General features: G+C 54.8%; 2 protein-coding genes across 2 annotated transcripts; both read left to right on the top strand.

Annotated features, from left to right (window-relative positions):
• The first annotated feature begins 194 nt into the window (after positions 1 to 194).
• Positions 195 to 7,912, top strand: LOC125935281 (homeobox protein CDX-1-like). Its single transcript, XM_049648910.1, has 3 exons — positions 195 to 694; positions 2,421 to 2,526; positions 7,775 to 7,912. The coding sequence occupies exons 1-3, from the start codon at positions 195 to 197 to the stop codon at positions 7,910 to 7,912; spliced, it is 744 nt and encodes a 247-aa protein (XP_049504867.1).
• Positions 7,913 to 14,549: 6,637 nt separating this feature from the next.
• Positions 14,550 to 16,462, top strand: CDX1 (caudal type homeobox 1). The gene is made up of 3 exons (XM_049648909.1): positions 14,550 to 14,653; positions 14,917 to 15,109; positions 15,632 to 16,462. Exons 1-3 carry the CDS (start codon positions 14,550 to 14,552, stop codon positions 15,833 to 15,835), a joined length of 501 nt encoding a protein of 166 aa, XP_049504866.1. The 3' UTR covers positions 15,836 to 16,462.
• Positions 16,463 to 21,440: the final 4,978 nt, after the last annotated feature.

The following is a 21,440-nucleotide window of genomic DNA, read 5'->3' as shown; positions in this document are numbered from 1 at the left end:
GGCGCGGAGGCTCCCCCCCGCTTTGAAATGCAAACCCGCCCGGGCTGGGGCCGCGGGCGCCCGGAGCTATAAAAGGCCTGGGTGGGGCGGGCGCGGCGGCAGGGCCCGCGAGTTCAGGTGAACAGTCTGCTCGTCGGGGCGGCCGGCAGCGGCGGCTCCAGGGCCCAGCATGCGCGCGGGGCCCCGCGGCCACCATGTACGTGGGCTATGTGCTGGACAAGGATTCTCCGGTCTACCCCGGCCCCGCCAGGCCCGCGAGCCTCGGCCTGGGCCCGCAAGCCTACGGCCCCCCGCCCGCGCCCCCTGGGCCCTCGCAGTACCCCGACTTCACCGGCTACTCTCACGTGGAGCCGGCCCCCGCACCCTCTGCGGCCTGGAGCGCGCCCTTCTCTGCGCCCAAGGACGACTGGGCCGCCGCCTATGGCCCAGGCCCTGCGGCCCCCGCCGCCAGCCCAGCCCCGCTGGCATTCGGGCCCCCTCCGGACTTTAGCCCGGTGCCCGCGCCCCCTGGGCCTGGCCCAAGCCTCCTGGCGCAGCCCCTCGGCGGCCCGGGCGCACCGTCCTCGCCCGGAGCGCAAAGGCGGACGCCCTACGAGTGGATGCGGCGCAGCGTGGCGGCGGGAGGCGGCTGTGGCAGCGGTAAGGACCCCTCCTTTGCCCTGAGCCTTTGGAAGGTTCCCCTGGGCACCGGCAGGTGCTGGGGCCAGGCCCAGTTGCCCCCTGTCTCACCCTTGCCGTGGCCCCGCGTGCGTCCCCCCTTTGGGCCTCCCTGACCTCTCTGGTCGGGGGGTGCTGTTCTCTCAGCTTCCCCCTTCAGAATCCCAGCCTGCCTGAGCCTTAGCTTAGGAAGCACAACCTGTCCTTCTGTATGGATAGGGAAACGGAGACCCTTAGAAGTGAAGAAACTCGCCTTGTGGTTGCCTGGCAAGGCTGGAACTAGAACGCGGGTCCCCAGGTTTATGCCAGGGCTCTTTCAGCAACACTGGCCCTGGTGGTCATCCGTTTCTTCCACTCCCTATCCCAGCCCCAAGAGGAAGCTGCACACCATACCCAGAAGGGGCGGTGCACTGATTGTGTGAACACGGGCGGATCACTTTCCTTTCCAGGTCTCAGTGCCCCCATCAGTACAGTGGAGAGAGTGGCGGGTCATATCCTTTGGACTGAAAAAGAGCCCTCTTCGGTTGAATTGGTGTGGGGGTCCATACCTTGCCATCCCAGGGCCCTCCCTGAACTCTTGACCCTGGGGGAGGGGAAAGCAGGAGCAGTTGGGAAGGTGGCTACTGTTTGGCTCCTGAGACAGTGAACCTCCTGCCCCCAGGCAGGCCTCTCTGATCCACCCTCTTCAAAGGCAGAGGAGGGGGCAGGACAAAGGGCCAGCTTTAATGAGGGGCGGCCTGACCTCCTTTATAGGTCCCCCCTTTGTCATGTAACAGGCTGCCCCTTGGCTCAGTAGTGACTCCTGTTGGCCGGAAAGTGAACACGATACCCCATTGTCCCGACTGTGTCCGGCCTGTCCTGACAAAGGCCACCTGGCCTTAGGGGCGGGAAGTTGGCCTGCCCACCCTTTGATGTCCGACCCCTCCCCCCTTCCTCCAGCTGGGAGGGAGCCTGGGACTTCCCCCACCTCCTCTCTCTCTTCACCCCCATGTCCCTACACACATACTCCTCACTCGCTGGGGCAGATGCTGGGGAGGTCTGGCTATAATTGTAGCACCTTCTTGGGAGGCCCAGGGACACAGAAGCTCCTATCAGCCTCCAGAGGCCTCAGAGGACTGGGGTGGATGCCCCAGCTCTGCCATTCATTTGTGTGACCTTGGCTAAATACTAACAGCTAACATTTATGGAACACTTACTAACGGACCAGGCACTGCCTAAGACCTTGCGTGCATTAACCCATTTAATTCTTACAACATTATTGAAGGTACTGTCATCATCCCCATTTTTACGATGAAAAATCTACAACCTAGAGGGGTTAAACCCTTATGCAAGGACGTATAACCAGTAAATGGTGGGGCTGGGACTTGAACCCTGGCCAATTGACCACCAGGCCTGTGTTCTAATCCTCTAAACAATAGCTTCTCTTAAATTAGTCATCTTTTCTGGGTCTCAGTTTTACCATCTGTGACATGATAGGGAAGGGTCTTGTACCTTTGTTTGATTTTAAAGGGGCCCTTTAGAAAAATCTGGTGGAAAATACAAATCTTCCCCCTAGAAAAAAAGTGTTGCCTAATTCAGCAGATAATCCAAGGGATTCTAGAAGCTCCAAAATGATTTCTCATTTGTTGTTGACCCTCAATGTTGACCCTGGTTGAGAACCCTGCGTTAGATTGAATGAGAGGAGGTGTCTGGGGCCACTGACTCCCGGTTTTGTGTCCGTTCCCTGGAGAAATAAGCCTGCTTTTCCTGCTTCTCTATTCTAGTTGTTGCTTCCTCCTGATCAGGCAGCTTTGGAGATGGATGGTGAGGTGGCAGCTGGGAGAGGTCCAGATGGAGGAGGAGTTCCTCAGGAGCAAGGACCTGGAGAGGGTGCGCCAGTGGGGGTCAGAGGACAGGTGGGAGGCCTGGAGGAACTTTCAGGCTGTGTGATGTCAGGCAAATCGCCGTTCCTCTCTGGGCATAGGATCTTCAAGGGAACGGGCCCCAGCCTCTGGTCTCAACCAGTCATTTGAAAACTGTTGTCCCTAGGCAGATAGGAGGCCCAGCTGTAAGTCTGCCCAAAGGCAAATCACCTTTCCCCTTTTACTCCCAGAAAGTAGAAAGAGAGGGCCAAGGGAGGTTTGCAGGCTCCCAAGGAGAGTGGCTGCCCCAGAAGCCAGGTTAGACTTATTCTGCTGAGGACACAGGCTCGCCAGCTTTCTAGAAGCTAGAAGCTGCTGCCTGTCTGCCCAGGGACATGTGACCAGTGTTCCTGGGATGGGGCAGGATTGGAATGGGGTTACAGACCTATCCTGAGAGAGAGGCCAAGCCCCCCCCCCCCCGCCACCTACTGTGGCCTCAGTTTCTCCTTCTGAGCCATGAAGACCCCGGGGCTCTGGCGTGCTGCCTGTGTAATGCTGCTCTCTAGGATGGCAAAGGGAAGGTCAGCACCTGCCAGCACACCACCCCCCCCCCCGCAACAAATGTTGCTGGCCACCTGGTCCTCTTGCCAGCCCCTTCTCTCCTGCACCTGAGCTTCTAGCACTCTAGAACATTTGAACTGGACAGTTGGGAGACCAAACAGGCAGTTGGGGAACTGAAGCCCAGGGACGGCAAACAATGTACTTGTTTCGCACCAGTGGAGGCTGAGCTGGGATAGATGTTGGGGGAGTCTGTTACAATTTCTCCGATGGTTTCCCGTTGGAAAATCTAGACTCCCTGAAGTCCACCAGACTGTAGAGCATCAGCACCTGGCCCCCGCCTGCCTCCCCAGCCTCGCCCCAGGCTACTTACTCTCTCCTTGGCCACCAAGCTCTAGACACTCCAGCCTTCTTTTACTTTCCCAGATGTGCCATGACCTGCTGCAGGTCTTGTGCGTGTGCTGTTCCCTCTTCCTGAAAACTCCTTGGCCCTAACTCTTGGCAGGCCTAGCTCCTTCTCACCCTTTAGGTCTTAGCTTGATGGTCATCTCCTCAGAGAGGTCCTCCATGATTTCCCAGGGAAGGCTCCCCCTATACACACACTGATAATCTTCGCCATGTTTCATTCAGAGCACTAACCCTGCTATCAGTTTACCCACTTATGTGTGTGTGTGTGTGTGTGTGTGTGTGTGTGTTGTCTGTTTCCCCACCCACCAAGGTAAATGCCCATGAGGTCCAGAGCCACATCCATTTGGCCCATCACTACATTCCAGATGCCATCTCAGTGCATGGCATTTAGTAGGGGCTCGATACATTTTGTTGAATGGATGAACAGGACAAGTGTGAGGAACAGTAAGACAGCTCTGAGAGAAGAGGGGGGGAGATGAGATCTGGGCTTTGACATGTTTCTGAGGTCCCAGCCCTGGAGATGGGCCCATGACTGTCCAGCTGATCGAGCTCTTGCCTGTGATGGAAGCCTGGTTGCTCCCCCTCTCCCTCCTGGGACGGTACTGCGGCCTCAGCCGAGGAGGTGGCTGAGATGAGACTGGGACTACCACCTTGGCTTTACCCTGAGGGACAGTGAGAACTGGAGAGAGGAGGGAGAGGCTGTTGGGCTCCATCCCATAATCAAAATATTAACCAATTCTGAGTGATTGCTGTCACTTGACTGGGACCAGGATAGGACAGGACTATAAGGGGTCCTATTTTGTGGTCTTCCCTGTTGGCATATATAAATACCAGCTTTGTCATTAAGAGGGTTATACATCACCCTCTGTCAAAGGCTCAGCATCTATTCCTTGGGAATCGACAATACTTCGCAGGTTAGTGGCCTTTGGGGTGGTTGATGTCCCACACAGGCCAGGGAGATGCTCACGGGGATGATGAAGCTGTTGCAGCAGGGTTTAGGTCTTGGGCCAGCCCCTTCAGATTTCAGACAGAGAAACTGAGGCCCGGCGAGGGGATGAACCTTCCTCTCCCCACCACAATCCAGATCCCCTCTGTTGGCCCGTTGCCACAGCCACCAGCCTGGCCTCTCACCTTCACCCTCTCTGATACCCCAGCTGTCCTCACAACCATTACCAGATGTACCTTTTCAAGGCACATCGCCTGATCCAGAGCATTCCGTGGCTCTCCACTGCCTTTGGAATGCCCGTCTCGTTGTATGTCATTTCATTGCTTTCAAATCCAGCCCCATTTCTGTGGCATTCAGAGCCCTCTTGAGAGGGCTGTTGAAGACACTCTCTCACTAGTTTGTCTAGATACAGAAATGCTTACTGGGGGTGGCTTACGGCTGCGTTTGGGAGCCTCAGGCCTGGGACTGCATTTCTGTTAGAAGCTGCCGAGCCTCAGGCAAGTTAACTTGGATCGTCTCTCTGAACCTCAGTTTCTTCCACTATAACATTAGGATAATAATAGGATTGTACCTTGAAGCAATGGGGCCCACTGAGCCCAGCCCCTCTGCTTGGCACACAGTAGGTACTTAGTATATCAGTGCCTATGACTGTCTCTGCCTGTCCTTAGCAGGTGCACGGAAACACACACCTCACACTCCCTGCTTCTCCAGTCCGGGTCCCTCAACCTAAATTACCCACCCTTCCTTCCTACATCTTCACAGTTCAAACGCTGTGCCTTCGCTGCCACGGCCACCTCCTCTAGAAAGTCCTCCTTGGTTTCCTCCCCTCCAAGCACTACGTCAGGCCCTTGTTTTCACAGCATTTACCACTGTCTTCTTTACCCCTTCCATCTCCCTCAAGGACCTGTCAGAGTCAGCCCCGTCCTTCTCACCATGCCTTCCCGGGGGCAGGAGCTCGTGGCAAAGCCGAGAACTATGGCATTGGTTGAGTCCTCCCTGTGCACTAGGCAGCGTGCCAAGAACTTTGCACGGGTTTTCTCACTTAAGCTTCGTAAGGACCTTAAGAGGTGCGAGGATCTATTATTAGCCTCATTTTACAGATAAAGTTAATGAGGCTCAGAGAGGGTAAGGTACCTGCTCGAGCTCACATAGCTAGGATGCAAACGGCATGGGCTTCAAACCCAGACTCCACGGCCTAGGGAGTATCTATCAAAGAAAGCAACCCACTCAGCAACCCCAGACCCCTGCCCATGTGCGTCCCAGCCCGGGGGTGGGGGGTGGGGGGAAAGGAGGCTGGTCAGGGAGGAGCTGGAAGATGCGGATGGGGGGAGGGTGGGCACAGCAGGGGCCAGGCTGTTTAAAACTGGTTCTCTAGGCAGAAGCTGGATTTGACACCTCGTCTCTCAGATGTAGCTGGGAAGGGGAATGACCCAGTTAGAAGGTGGCAGAAGGCTTTTTTTGGTTGGGTGTTTTTTTTCCCCCCCGCTTTGGCAGATATTGCTGCCGAGAGCTCAGGGAATCATTCTGAAGGTCTAAAACAGCTTTGTTAGCAGTAGGGTCTGGCTGGTCAGGAGGAAGTTATCTTCGTGCGCTGGCCCTCCGGTTTCTATTCTGGAGCTCCTGGGATTTGGAAACAACGTTTGCGTCTGGAGTCAACGTGGGTTAACTTGTTGAACCCTCCCCATGCCACACTTCAGCCCTCAAGCTTGTAGGGGTGCACAGGGAGGGGGCAGGCATTAGTGGAAGCCAAGATTGACCCTTCAAGTTCAACACCTTCCCGTGACTTCCCGTTGCTCTTGAAACCAAATTCAAACCCCTCACCCCAGGGCTCAGAGCTCTGCTGGTCTCTCCAGCCTTACCATGTGCCTCTCCCATTCATTCATTTATTCGTTCAGGTAGGCAGACTGGGGACTCTGGCCAGGAAGGCAGACTGGGGGCTCTCGGGAGCTGGCATTATCTGCCCCTTGCTCTGCTACTCTCTGCCACAGGGCCTTTGCACATGCTGTTCTCTCTTCCTGGCACATTCCTCTCGTCTTTGATATAGAAACCTCCTCAGCCTTCAGGTCTTGATTGAAATGTCACCTCCTCCAGGAGACCCCCCCAAAATAATTAAAGGAGGTCCCCCCCCACCCTCCACCCCTGCAACTTATTCCGGCTCTCAGCTCTATGCTTACTTTCCTTCATGCTAATCCCAGTTTGTAATTATTTTGTTTGTTTGTTTTTAATCTGCCCCCCTCCCATGAAAGAGGGGAAGGAATGGTTTAACAAATCAATCCTGATCATCTACCATAGTAATAACGACATCAACTAGTACCTAGTAAGTACTCGGCACGTGCTTAGCATTTCCTCAAATGCGGGTATTTCTGACCCCAGAACTGCACATTTCTGCATTAGATTAGTGGCTTTGGCTAAGGCTCTGGGAGCAGGGGAGCTGGACAGAAGGACTGAGGTTGAGCTGACCAGCTGGTGGGCTGGCTGTGGGGGCCTGACGTGCCTCTTGGGCTTTTGGCCTGAGTATCTGGAGGGTGGTAGCCATTTACCAAGATGAAGGAGGCCAAGGAGCAGATTTGTGTTGCATATTCAGCAAAGACTCATCAGGTACTCACTGTGTGTCAGGCACCATTGTGGGGCTGTGGGAGCAAGACGGCATCGTCCCTACCCTCGCGGAGCGGACCGGGGGAGCAAGGCGCTGAGGGGAGGGGGCTTGCAAAGGTCACCCCGTGATCCAGGAAAGGGCTGGAGCCTAGAGCCCCTCGCTGCATCGCACCCAGAATGTGTGACCTCAGGACCCAGGCCTGCAGACAGTTGGGCTGGAAGTTGACTTCCAGGGTGACCCTGGTAGGGCAAGGCTGAAAGGGGCACCGGGAAACAGCTCAGAGAGGCCTCAAGCTGTTCAGGCCTGGGGGAAGACGCGGAGGGACACAGTCGCTGTTTGCCAGTCGTGGAAGGGCTGTTCTGGGTCAAGGGCCCCCCCTTATTTTTTGGCGCCCCTGTGGAAAAACCGAGGGAAAATACAAGTAGGTGGTGGATGTAAAGAACAGGCTGCTTTGCAGATATACAAGCACACTCCGCTTAGGATGCGACACAGCTGTGGGCATCTGGCCCGAGGGAGGGTTTTGGTCTAGGAGGGCCGTCCAGTTGAACTTTCTGTGATCGCGGAAGTGCTGGGTATCTCTTCTGTCCAGTCTGCTAACTAGCCACTAGTTAGTTAATTCGTGTCCTCAGTTTACAGGTGTATTCCTGGCATCCAGAGAGGTTCGGTGACTTGCCTGGGCTCACGTCGCTGGCCTGTGGCCAGGCGGGGGTGGAACAGACAGGTCTCCTCGACCCTGAACTTTTCTGTCTTTCTCACTGCCTCCCTCAGCCAGGCCAGGCCGTGTGCCTCCAAGGAGAAGACATGGCAGGGGACGATGCCAGGGTGGCCTGGGAGGAGAGGGTGCAGTGCCAGCTGAGGGCTGTGGCTGGGAAGGAGGGCGACAGTGGGGAGGAGAAGCTGGCCTAAGGCTGCAGGACCTCCCCATGCCCCTCCCCCCGGCCATGCCAGCCTCACCCCTGCTCCAGAGCTTGAATGAGGAACCGTGATGGAGCAGCCTGGGCCTGGCCACACAGCCGGAACAAGGACCCAATCAGGGCGCAGTAGACACCCTCAGGGCCCAGGAAGGGACATCCATTCATCATGAAACCGGCCAGGTCAGGGCTGACACAGCAGAGGTCCCACCCCTGCTGGCGGGATGGAGAATCAAGCCCAAGCCGAACATCCATACTCAGCGGCCGGGGCCGGATCTCCCCGCTCGCTCGCAGGCCAGTGTGTTCCTTGCCCTGCAGCTCCCCATCGGGCCGCATTCCTCTGTCTCCCTAGGGACCCTTCCCGCATCGGATTCCACAAATAGCTCAGCTGTCCTTGACATCCCCTTAGCTCTTTGCCCTTTACAAACTGCTTTCCTGTCCAAAGCCCGAAGAAGTTTAGTCACTTGTCAAGTCCTTCGGCCTGGGCCCAAGCCCTTAGAGGAGGGCTCAGAGCTGCAGAGAACTTCAGAATCTACAGGCCCTCAGCGCTGATCTTCTGATGCACGGGAGAAACTGAGGCCTGGAGAGGAGAAGGGGCTTATTCAAGACCACACAGATGGCACAGAATTGGGGCCAGGAAACACTGACTTCAGCTAGTGGTGCAGAATAGCGTCCGTGGGCTGCCAGAGACGGCAGGGAGAGCAGGATGCCGTGGATCAGGGCTGGAGTATTTTTAACAGGCCTACCTGCGTACATGTGCGCATACTGCGTGTGTGTTTGTGTGTTGGGGGGGATTGTGATGCACAGTCAGGATGGGGCTGGACCACACAGGGAGGGGGCATGGAGGGTTGAGGCTGGGTCGGTGTTCCAGGCCCTGAGGGCCGGAACTGGCAGTGGCTTCCCCAGGGCCACAAACCTAGCAGGAAGAGGACAAAGGAAGTGCTGACCCGGGGGCCATTCGATTTTCCTGGAGCCACCCACCCCGCCCTGGGGACAGAGACTGAACTCTGTCCTCGCCTGGCCCAGGCTGGGTGGGAAGGCCCCACCGCAGGCTGCTGTGGCTCCTGTCCCCTATCCTCCAGCTGGGCAGGCCCGGTATCTAGGCTCTCAGACAGGGAAATCGGTCTTAGAATTCTTTCGGCAAAAATAACAAACACAACCAGAGAATCAACAAACATTGGGAGCCTCATGTTTCCAAGTTGGAGAGGACCTTATAAATAAACAGTCTCATCCAGCACATCCCCCATTGCCCAGATCCATTTCCCAGCCTTTCTGCTACAGGGCTTATCGTGCCACTGTTGGACATCAGCACGGTCTGCCCATCCTTGCGCACCTACTAAGTGCCAGGTACTGCGCTAGGCGTCCTCCATTTATGTCAAGTGATCCGCTGTGCCCCCCGGTGGTTGGAGATAATTATGGGAGTCCTCACCCTGTGTGAGAGGTTCTAGTGCTCTTTCTGAGGCTCGACAGACCTGGGTTGAAATCCCACCTGCCAGATGTGTGGACCTCTCTGAGCCCCAGTTTGCTTATCTGTAAGTAGGGATCACAGTTGCCCGGTTTTTTTCCTTCCTCCCTTCCTTCCTTCCTTCCTTCCTTCCTTCCTTCCTTTCCTCCTCAACAATAAATTGTTGAGAGATGTGTGCGTGTCCACACGTGGACGTGTTGGCCATTATTAGAATATTAGTTGCCTGCATTGTATAGATACAGATCATGATGCTCAGAAAGCTGAGGTGACTGGTCCTAGATCACCCAGCCAGTGAGAAGCTGTACTGCACAATCCCAGAGGTCTGCTTGCTCAGACCACCTCATGCCTGGGACACCTGAGAGCTCGTCACACATCAAATCCCTGAGTCCCATTTTAGCCCCACCGAATCTGAATTTCTGGCCTAGAATCTGTGCTTTTAAAGAGCTTCCCAGGACCTCCAGTGTGCATGCTTTCGGAGATGGGGACTTTGCTACCTCCACAGCCGCCCAGTGCACACGGATGAGCCATTCCTCGTGTCCCAAAGCCTGAGCAAAGAGAAAGCCTCTCATTTGGGTGAGTTATCCGAGGATCTTCCCTGGTGTGCTCACCACTGAAGAGCTGGAGGGGGCTCCCCACCCCTCCTCCCACCCACTTGCACTGGCATCTGGCCCGGAGGGTTATTCATTAGGTGGCTGGGAGCGGCTGGCCTCCGTCAGACACCTGTTGCAGGAGCCCGGACTTCCCTCTCAGCCCCAGCATCCCAGGGGCCTGTAAATCATTCATCCCAGGGCCCTCTCCCTGCCTGCTGCTCTCACACACCTCCCTGCCCCCTCCCTCCTAGGCTCCTGGGTGGCGCAGGTGCTCATAGGAGGGGGAAGGGAGGGTGGCTTGGGGCAGTCAAGAGTTCTGGCCTAGAGCTGGGACTGGAGCCCAGGGCTCCTGACTGTCATTAAAAATACAAATTCATATCACACATGGTAAAAAAAAAAGAGAGAGAGAGAGAGAAAGAGAAAAGAGAAAAGAAGGAGGAAAGGAAGGAAGGAAGGAAGGAAGGAAAGGAAGGAAGGAAAGGAAGGAAGGAAGGAAGGAAGGAAGGAAGGAAGGAAGGAAGGGAGGGAGGAAGGAAAATAACAAATGAGGGGAGCCTTGGTGGCTCAGTCAGTTAAGCGTCCAACTTCAGCTCAGGTCATGGTCTTGTGGTTCGTGGGTTCGGGCCCCATTCCGGGCTCTGTGCTGACAGCTCAGAGCCTAGAACCTGCTTCAGATTCTGTGTTTCCCTCTCTCTCTCTGCCCCTCCCCCACTCGTTTTCTTTCTCTCCCTCTCTCTCTCTCTCTCTCTCTTTCTCAAAAATAAACATAAGAGAGAGAGGAAGGAAGGAAATAAAGGAGAGACAGGAAGGAAATAAAGGAAAGAAAGAAAGAAAGAAAGAGAAAGAAAGAAAAAGAAGGAAGGAAGGGATGGAGGGAAAGAAAGAAGAGAAGGAAGGAAGAGAAGAAAGAAAGAAGAAAGAAAAAGAAAGAAGGAAAGAAAGGAAAGAAGGAAAGAAAAGAAAGGAAAAGGAAAAGAGAATCCTCTCAAAGACTCTTACATTCTCACCTTCCTGAGGCCCCACAGTTTCTAGCTCCCTCTCCAGAGGCAGCCCTGTTATTGGCTTGTATATTCTTTTAGAAAGAATTCTATGGGTACACATACATGTGTGAGTGTGTATGTATGTGTGTGTGTCTCCCCACTTTTATACAAAAAAAACAGTAATATGCCATTCACGCTATTTTGTCTTTTTTTTTCTCAACATATCTTAGAAATCACTCCATATTAGTATGTAGGGACCTTTATAGTTTCTTTCTTTCTTTTTTTTTTTCTCACCATTTTATTTATTTTTGAGAGACAGAGAGAGACAGAGCATGAGCAGGGGAGGAGCAGAGAGAGAGGGAAACACAGAACTCGAAGCAGGCTCCAGGCTCTAAGCTGTCAGCACAGAGCCCGACGCGGGGCTCGAACTCACAGACTGCGAGATCACGACCTGAGCCCAAGTCAGACGCTCAGCCACCTGAGCCACCCAGACCCCCCAGTATAGTGTTCCTCTTCGTGGACCTACCGTCTCTTGTTTAGCAACTTCCCTACGTGTAGACATGTACAGTTTTTAGTCTTGTGCCTTTCAAAACAGCCATAGCTTTGGGCACTTTTTCTGTGAGATCAATTCCAGGAATTGGGATTAATGGGTTGAAGGGTGCGTGTTAAATGAGGCTAGATAGTACCAAGTTGGGCTCCAAGGAGAATGTTCCAGTTATTACTCCGTGGACAGCATATGGGATCTGTTGGTTCCCGGACCACAGTGTGATACCAAATGTTTTGTTCTTCGGCAGAGCCATTTTCTTAGCAGTAAAATGGTGTGCTTTGAGAGCTTCACCAGATAGAGGTTGGCCAGTGGTTCCTGAGCTTACCAGCCCCATCTCCTGGGCCCAGAGAGGAGGCGACAGGGTCTGGGGGCTGGGTCTGCCCTGGCAAGAACAGCAAGAGATAATTACGTGGCTAGAGCCCTATCTCCTATCTGGTACCCCCCTCCTCAAATCTGGGATGAGTCAAGCTACGGTTTGAGTGGCCAGAGCCCAGGGTTTATACCGCTACCAGGCAGGATGGCCCTCGGCAAAGATGCCCCCCTTCTGAGCCCCAGTTTCCCCCCATTACAAAACTGGGTGTGATGGATCCCCGCTTGCTCATCAGAAAAAATGGGAAGGAGCCCTGGGTGCCTAAGGAAAAGGGTGTCTTTGTAAGCGCTGCTCATAATCTCAGGCTGTTTGGGTGGGAAGGGAGCCTTGCAGCCCCACTTCAGGCTGTGAGTGTTCTGGGAATTTTCAAGGGCCCACCCAGCCTGTGGACCATCCAGCCCCAGCCCAGGGCTCTCGGGGGCCTGTCCTCACCATGATCTGGCCCCTCCCTTCCCAGAAGTACAAGTATAGCAGTGGTCTGCTCTTTGAGCGTCTCTTGCCCAGGATTAGGGGGCCTCTTGGGGGGCTCTGTGGACCCTAAGCCTGACGGGGTGGGGAGTTGTGCCAGGAGCAAGGAGTGGGACTCTAGACCAGATGACATGGCCTTGGGCAAGTCCACACTTGCAGGGGGCTTCAGTGACCCCGACTGTACAGGGAGGTTGAACTAGAAGGACTCACGAGGTCTCTATTATTTGGACCTCCAGCAGTTGTATAACCTGCTGGAACCCTTAGTCTCTTCATCCGTAAAATGGGAGGAGACTAAACCGAGCCCTTCTGGCGTTAGCCCAGCGAAGATGCAGAGCTCTGTTGGGCTCTGGGGGTGGTGGCATTAGGCAGAACTGTTTTTGAGTTGGCGTTGAATTTTCTAGGCCAAGGAAGGGCCCATCTGGAGCCAAGGCCTCAGCAGCCACTCCCTTGTCCCTTTCCTGGGCCAGACCTGGCCGAGGGCCGAAGTTGTCCCGTGCTACATCAGGCGGTGGGCTGAGGTCAGTGGATGTGGAAGCGTCCAGTGCGGTTCTGCTGCTCTGGCAGGAAACCCAAGGAAAAAAGCCCAGAAACATCTGCTGTCTCCCATTTTCCGCAAAACCATTTGGCTCTTGGGGAGCCCGGTGGCCGTCCTGCCAAGCTGCGTGGGCTTAGTAGTGGGGCGGGAGCTGGGAGAGGGGTGGGTGGTTAGCACAGGGGTGCTGAGGGACAGGCAAAGCCAGAGCTGTGACCCCGGGGGGGTAAAGGCCAGGCTGTGTGGGGGTAACTGGGTAAGGTGGAGCAGGGTCGATGGTGATTCCAAGACCCGCCATACCCTGGTGGGACACACGTGTGGGCCTGAAAGTGCTTGCGTGTGCCTCCTATTTATAGCCAAGTTCTCAGCTTCTTACGAAGGAAGCTGGTGTTTAGCCAGGCCCCCGCACCAGCCCAGGCCAAGCATGACTCTTAATATTCTCTCCAGACAGACCTCTGATCCCAGCCCCAAAGAGAGCCCTGACATTAACCCCAGTCGGTCCTCAAGTCCAGCTCTTGGCCCCAGGCTGAGCCCTGTAGAGAAGCCAAGCCACATCCTTCTCTCTCCTGGGTTACTGCGGGACTATCTGTGCTTCCCCCATCCTCTTGCCAATCTGTCCTCCATGCAGCAGCCAAAGTCATATTGAAACCTACATCAGACTTCCTGTCTCCTGGGCTCAGAACCCTGCAATGGCTCCCATCCCAGACAGAGTAAAACCCAGAGTCCTTTTCATGGCCTGTAAGGTTCTGGATAGCCTGCCCCTCTGTCCTTGCTCACTGCAGTCTGGCTATGCCAGCCTCCTCACTGTTCCTCACACATGTCAGATGTCAGGCTTGCGCCCACCACGGGGCCTTTGCACTTGCTGTTCCCTGCACCTGGAACCCTCTTCCCCAGACACCTGCATGGCTATTTCCTTCGCCTCCTTTAGATCTTTGCTTAAATTCCCCTTCTCAGTAAGACCTTCATGGATGACTCTATTTAAAATCACGTACTCTCTCCTCCCCAAATTCCCAGTCCTCTTTTCCTGCCTTCTTTTTCTCTGGAATACCTATCAACTAACATATCAAATATGTAGTATTAACATATCAAATTATTTTGGTCTAGCTCCCTCCACTAGAACCTAATTTCACTGTGAGAAGGGATTTTTTTTTTTTTTTTTTTTTAGTTTTGCTTACTGGTATACCCCAGTGGTTGGCCCACAGCAGGAGCTCAGTAAATATTTGTAGCCTGAGCCTGAGTCACTGCTCTGTGCCCGCAGAAGAAGCGGCAGTGTGGATGGCTCTGGGCAGACCAACCCCAGTTTGGGGCTTGGTGTCTAGGGCCAGGGCCTTTTGAGGTACCTGACAGGTCCTCAGGGCCACCAGCTGTCTCAGTGTTTTCTGTTTGGTCTCAGGGCCAGCAGCCACCAGGGGTCTGACGGAAATTGAGGAGCGCCCACCCCAGGACGGTGCGGCAAGCTTCTGCCTCTACCTGTGGTCGCTCTTCCCCACTCTCTTCTCATGCACTGGAAAGAGGGGCAGCTGACTTGTCATTAGTCTCCATCTGGCCTGGCCTGCCAGGTGACCCTCCGTGTCGCCGGTGTGAGTGCCTGTGGTCTCAGGATCCTGAATCAGAACCACCAGGGGGGCTTGCTAAAAATGCAGACTCTATCGCCAGCCTTTCCAGTTCACAGGGTCAGGGATGGCCGGGAAGCTGTGTTTTCCACAAGCTCCCCAAGTGTCCTTTGCGCAGCGGCATCTGGAAACTGCTGGGTTAGAGCTGGTGGAGCTGGCGATCACAGTAGGGTCAGAGGAGCCGGATTGAAACCCCAGCTCCACCAGCAGCTTGCTGTGTAACCCTGAGTGAGTGGCTTCTCTTCTCTGAGCCTCAGTGCCTCCCCAAATGGGCATGAGAGCAGTGCCTGCCTCTCAGGTTGGGGGTCTCCAAGCCTGACATTGGGGGAGTAATTGTTACCCCAGGCCTCGGTGTGTGTCCCTCCCCACCTCAAGGTTCTCCCTTGGGGGCCTGGATTTCTCCCTTCACGGGGCCCTGCCTGGGCCTTTTACAGGCCCCACCCACCCCCTCACCACGTCTCCTGGCCCCTCTGCTTCTCAGGTAAGACCCGGACCAAGGACAAGTACCGTGTGGTCTACACCGACCACCAGCGCCTGGAGCTGGAAAAGGAGTTCCACTATAGCCGTTACATCACCATCCGGCGGAAGTCAGAGCTGGCCGCCAATCTGGGGCTCACTGAACGGCAGGTGTGTGGGCACCCCCACCTTAACCACGGGAGCAGTACTGGGAGTCTGGCCTCCAGGCTGTCAGGCAGATTACGGACTCAGTCAAGGGAGAACAGAGAGGTTGAGTCTCTGGCCATAGTCACACAGCATAGCAGAAACCCAAACCCCACTATCCCTGACCCCCAACGGGGGGGATAGGGGATCTGCTTAGCTATAGGCTACAGCAGGCTATGATGATTCCTGTTTAAGTCCCAGGGAGCACAGGGAAGTCTTCCTGGAGGAGGGGTGTTAGAGCATGGCCTTAGAAAATGGGGACAGAGGAGGTTACAGAGAAAGTTGTCTTTAGGGTTGCAGGTTGTAGACGGGGAGGATGTATTCAGCGTCCATGAATAGTCTGGGTGGTGGTGCAGGGAGAGGAGGCCCCTGTGGAGAAATAAGAGCCCAGCTATCCTCCCTCTTCCTCTTGCTCTGCCTTTTGGTCTCCCCCCCCCCCCCCCCCCCCCCCCCCCCAGCCTAGCCCATCTCTGCTCTCTGATACCACAGGTGAAGATCTGGTTCCAAAACCGGCGGGCAAAGGAGCGCAAAGTGAACAAAAAGAAGCAGCAGCAGCAGCAGCAGCCCCCACCGCCAGCCCACGAAGTGGCCCCCACCGCAGCTGGGCCGTCCCTGGGGGGCCTGGGCCCCAGCTCTGCCAGCCTCTTGGGTGCCTCCTCCCCAATGCCTGTTAAGGAGGAGTATCTTCCATAGCCCCCTGCCCCCACCCCGCGGGCTGGGGGCCTGGGGACTCCGACGCTGGGCATGTGGCTCCCGTTAAGGCCTAGGAGGCTCGGTCTGAGTCCCAGCCCTGCCACTGACCTTCTAGGTAACCTTGGACAAGTTGCCCACCCAGCCCTTGCATCCCCTTGGCCCATCTGTGCAGTGAGCCTGTGGGAGAAGGACCTTTCCAGCTCCTGTGTTCTAGGCCTCAGGGGGGTAAAAGAACCCAGGGTAGGAGGTCTCAATCCCCAGAGGGCTAGGTGAGGGGCAATAAGTCCCTAGGTCCCACCTCCCCTTCCATAGGTTCAAGGGTGGGAGGCCCCTGGAGGGAGTGCACTGACTCTGGAGAAAGGGGTCAGAGCTGAGAGAAGATGGAAAGCTTGCAGCCCGGAACCGAGGGGGAGGGATGCAGTCAGCTCACACCTGCCTCTTCCTGCAGCCTCCCCTCCGGCTGCCCCCCACCGCAAATTGCCCTGACCCCTGTCCAGGCTGGATGCAAAGCGCAAAGCCCACAAGACGGAACCAGAGCAAGAGGCTCTGATGACCGACTCCTCTGGACCGCAGAGCCATATCCCCCCGCGAGCATTCTCAGTGGGGCCTCCAGATGGGGGGGAGCCAAGGGGGGCCAGAGGGGCAGCATCCACCTGCCTAGTTTCTGTCACCCCACTAGGCTGTCCCTTAGGGCCCAGGCCCCAGGGAGTCCCCGGGGGACTTCCTCTGGACCAAGCGGCGCTCACAGCTGGGCAAGCGTTGTACATAGAGTGGAATCTCTTGGATGCAGCTTCAAGAATAAATTTTTTTTCTCTTTAAAAAGAAGTATAAAAATCATTGTACACAGCATTAAAGGAAGATGCTGAAGAAGCATAAACCGTCCTCACCCTTCCCTAACAATTGCGCGGTCCCCTCCAGTCTCTGTAGGCCTGTAACAAGGTCACCTTTAAAATGTGTTTGAAAGATCAAAAGAGGACATGTTAGAGTAAGTCCATGAGACTATGTAAAATTTTAAGTGCATCTTATAAGCAGAATCATCAGACCCAATATATCAGTTTTGTTTTTTTTTATTACTCAAGTACTTTCAGCTCACATTTTTCTTTCAACAGATGATACTCATTGGGAACCCCCGTGTGCCAGGCCTGGCTGAGCCCACAAAAGTTCCTTGGCCCACAAAAGTTCCCAGTCGGAGCTATGCCCTGGGCATCAAAGGAACAGAGCATCCGGGGAGCCCAGAGTGGGCTCCCAGCTTATAGCAGAAGGTCTGGGAGGCTTCCTGGAGGAGGTGATGTTTGGATTGGGGCCTAAAGGTCTAGTAGGTGCTGTCAGACCAAAAAAAGACCAACATACTCATAAAAAAGAGTACTGACAATGTGAACTTAAAATATAATTTTTTTTAAACTCCTGAGACAAGCTACTGTCCTCAACTCCCTTCCAGGGGCGGGCAGAAGTCTGGGGCCTTCGCTCCTGAGAAGCCTCTGGTGCCAGCTGCCTGCCCCTGTTTACCGTTCTGGGATGTGGCCCAGCCATAAAAAGTGTGTGCAGCCTGCCTGCCTGCCCTTTGCTCCTGGGGCACGTGACAGCAATGCACAAGGTGGATCCAGTCCCCACACAAGCCCCTGGGAGCAGCAGGCACTTCCCCCTCCTCCTGCTGGTGGCCTGGGAGACAGCACAGCTTCCCCGAAGATGGTGGGCATCTAAGGCCTGGGAACAAGGCGGTACCAGGGAAAGGACTCTGCTTCCAAGAGCAGAGGAGGAAGGTTGGTGGAAGGTGCGGTTGGCAGCGCGCGGATTCTGACCTTCACAAATATTTGCTGTGTGACCCTGGGGTAACTGCATCTCCTCTCTGGGCCTCATTTAAGAAGTGGCTCAGGTCAAATAAGTTTGGCAAGTCCCGCAGACTCAACCCTTCTGGGGGTGAGAGTGGCACGTAAACACATCAAAGGCTCTGATATGTCCAGCAGCAAAGAAACCCCTTGACTTTTCTTTAATCCAGCATTCTCCATGCTTTGCTACCCGGGAGCCCCCTACCAGCCCCTGCTAGCACCCCAGGGAGCACCACACACTCTGGAGTGTGGGCATGCTGTGGGCTGGAGGGCCATGCTTCAGCTGTAACTCGGTGTTCACGGCACGTTTTGTCACGTGGCCTGGCCTCCGGCTTGACTACCTCCAAGCTCTGAGACTTCAGACAACTTACTTAGCTTCTCTGAGCCTCAGCCTCCTCGTTTGTCAATGGAAATGAAACACTTTGACCTATCCAGAATTTAGCACAGGGTAGGTGCTGTCTTTTAGCCACCTGCTTACAGGGCTGTTGTGTCCTAATGTGAGATGCTGGCGGGCCCGCCTAATGTCCCCACCACCCCAAGGCTGAGGACAGATGGTGGTGTGGAAGATGTGAGGCAGGGCAAGCCTGTCCCCAGCCACAGGAAAACCTCTGTCTGGCTGGAGGGCAGTGGCCGGGCCTGGCAGGCTGGGTGAGCGGCAGGTGAAGCCCACGTGGAAGGTCAGGGGGCTAGGTTGGGCCCACAAGTGAGGTTGATCACCTGTCAACCTCCAGAAAAGAGGAAAACTTTATCTAAAGTGACTTTCAAGCAGTGTCATGGGCTGCCTTGTGAGACAATGAGTTCCCTATCACTCAGAGGGTCCCCCCAGAGCCTGGGGTGTTGTGGCTCAAGAAAGGGACCCTTCCTGTCCTGTGGGACCCAGAAGCCAGCCCAGTGCTAAGAGGTATTCTAGCTTTCCTCTCGTGAGGAGCTGCTGTTACTTCTGTTCTGTATATAGCAATTTTATGTCCCCGTTCCCCCTGGGGGGCAGGCGCCGGTGGCTGGAGACTGGGGCTCCAGACAAACATCAGATATGGCTTGGCCTGGCCCTCAAAGGCCCATGGCCTGGTCATGGCCTGCAGCAAATCAGAAGCATGCCCATCAGCACTATGTTTTGCATGCAATTTCATCTGCAGACCCCTAATGCCCCGCTGAGAACCTCAGTCTGTCTCGACTGCCAAGAGATCAGTGTGGGCAGAGCAGAGAGGGCCACAGCTCCACTCTAGGGGAAGACTCAGCCCAGCTCTAGGAATAGAAAGGGTCTCCCGCCCCCCAGGGTATGTGTGTGCACACGCACGTGTAACGGATTGTGATGGGGATTTGTCCGAGGAAACCAGCCTGGCTCCTGGTGGATGAGGTGCCCCGCCAATGGGATGCAGAACCTGGGAGCACAGCAGGCCTAGGAGAGGGCGGCTTTGGAGGGCAATCCTGTCCCAGCACGGCCGCACCAGAGCCACTTTCTCTGAATCATACCAGATGGACCAGCAGCCTGATTCCTCATTTTTTACAGTCGCCACTCGCTGGTGTAACAAAACACATGCTCTACAGTGATACAGTCTGAACGTTTCAGCAAATTAAAAATGTTTATTTATATGCATTTAAAAATATCTCCGTATATAATAAAAGGAAATACATTTTCATCTAAGACTTTCCTTAAATCAGCACACATCTCCATTAGCCTTCTGGTTTGATGTGAGACCAGGAGAAATGAGAGAGAGAGAGGGAGAGAGAGAGGGGCGGGAAGAGGGAAAGAGAGACAGATTATTTACTGGTTGGGATTCCTAAGTGCTGTCTTTCTGCCAAGTAGTAACCAAACTTCCTCTGGGAGAGGGGAGAGGGGACAGCGGCTGCAGGGGACGTCAAACACGCTTGGTGTTCTGAGGGTGACTGAGGGTTCAGTGGGCAGACTGACTTATGTGGACAATATCTTCTAGAAGATGTTGGGATTTTGTTTGTTTGTTTGATGAAGACCAGACTTTTCCAACAAGGGCTGTGGTGATAGGGCAGGGGATGGCAGAAAGCTGTGATCTGGAGGGCAGAGCCTGAGTGGGCTCAGACTCCTAGATGCCAGGACTAACCCTGCCTCTACTTCACACAGCGATTATGCAAGTCCTGCCTTTTCTGGGCCTTGGTGTCCCCATCTGAAAAGTGGGAGCCTGGATCCATTTGTACTCACAGCCTCAATGACTGCCTCTGATGTGCAGTGTTCACCCCATAATGTGTTTGCTTGTGGAAGGCTAAAGATCCAGTCCTGTTCCCTCCCACTACCCCAAGGCTGGCTCCCCCCAGGACTGGGGGGACCAGGTGCAACTGGGAGGGGGCCATAAAGAAGCCAGTCTTCCAGGGCTCTTGAGCCAATGCCTCCCCTCTATTCCCTCTTCCTGTCGTTCTCTGGACCTTCCGTAGGATCTGATGAAACCCACGTACCAATGGGAGGGGGTTGTTCAGCAAAGCTGGAGCCTGTCCTATAAGAGAAGAGGTGATAGGGGGGGGGGGGGGGGGGGGGGGGGGGTTTCCACCTGGGCCTTCCTGGATTCAGGAGCTGCTGGCTTTTGCCCTCTTGGCTTCTCTCCAAAGCCCGGAGATTCAGTGCTCTGTGTGGCCTTGGGTATATGACTTCACTGCACTCTGAGGCAGGTTCCTCAGGTGCAAAATGGGGACGCACAAACCTGTCTTCCCAAGCTGTTGGAAAGAATTACAAATTAGATATTAGATATAAGCCTTCATCAAACGAACACAGTAAGGTTCAATAAATGTTCCTTCCCTTCACATTCAGGCCCAAAGGGCTCCTTCCTCCTGTATCTGGAGAGCCCCTGGCCTGCCCTTGAGGCCGGACTTAAAGAAAGGGGCCTCTGGGTGAGCAGGTGTGCCCAGAACCCGCCAGCCTCTTTCCCGAAGCACACTTCAGTGTAAACCCTTCTTGCCCCTTCCAGACTCCGCGGGTATGAGAGGCAGCAGACCCTTATCCTCCCCATGTTGGCTGATGGTAGGGCAACCCTATGATTTAGTGTCTGAACTGGGACACCTTTGAGTGAAAGGGGCATGATTTGCAATGCATATGCTGGGTCCACTAGCTTATACCAGTTCAGGCCCATAGATGAAAGAACATGAATGCTCTAGCTAATAATTTCCTATCCTAGTCACAGGCTCACACAGACCCTCACGCTGCTCCGAGAGGTCAGTCGGGTACGGGGTGGCTGATGGCTCATCTTAGAGGTGTGAAATCCTAACAGTCCTGAGGTCATACTGCTGGTGGGAGAAACCCAGGTGCTCACGATCTGAGTCACAAGCCATGACAACAACACGGCGACCCTTGCCCTGTCTCTTCTTCCCAAACCTCTCCCAGGGAAAGGAGACATGTTCAAGACCTCCACCAGCCCAGAAGGTCCATGAGGCCTGACTCTGTCACTGGAGTCACTCACTAGCTCTGTGACCTTGACTCAACCTCTCTGCTTCAGTTTCTTCATCTGTAAAATAGGGATAGCACCATCTGTCTCTCCAGGTCCCTGTGTTGAGACAATAGGACCTAGCCCAGGATCTGGCACAATAAATACCGTGGGTGACTGAAAACTATCTGATTAATGGCTGCTGTGTCCTTTTCTTGGCAGAAGCGGGCAACCTCTAGTCAGTCGATAAACGTCAGCTGAGCCCCTGCTATGTGCCAGGCCCGGTGCTACCTGCTTTCTATGCACAGTCTCCCTGGGTTCCTCGCATCATTGTAAGGGAGGGCAGATTCTTAACCCCATTCTCCAGATGAAGAGGCAGCACAGCACGCTTAAGGA

This window comes from Panthera uncia (genome assembly GCF_023721935.1).
Source record: "Panthera uncia isolate 11264 chromosome A1 unlocalized genomic scaffold, Puncia_PCG_1.0 HiC_scaffold_17, whole genome shotgun sequence".
Taxonomy (NCBI): Eukaryota; Metazoa; Chordata; class Mammalia; order Carnivora; family Felidae; genus Panthera; species Panthera uncia.
The sequence above is the reverse complement of the archived record's forward strand: the minus strand, read 5'-3'. Positions and strand labels throughout refer to the sequence as shown.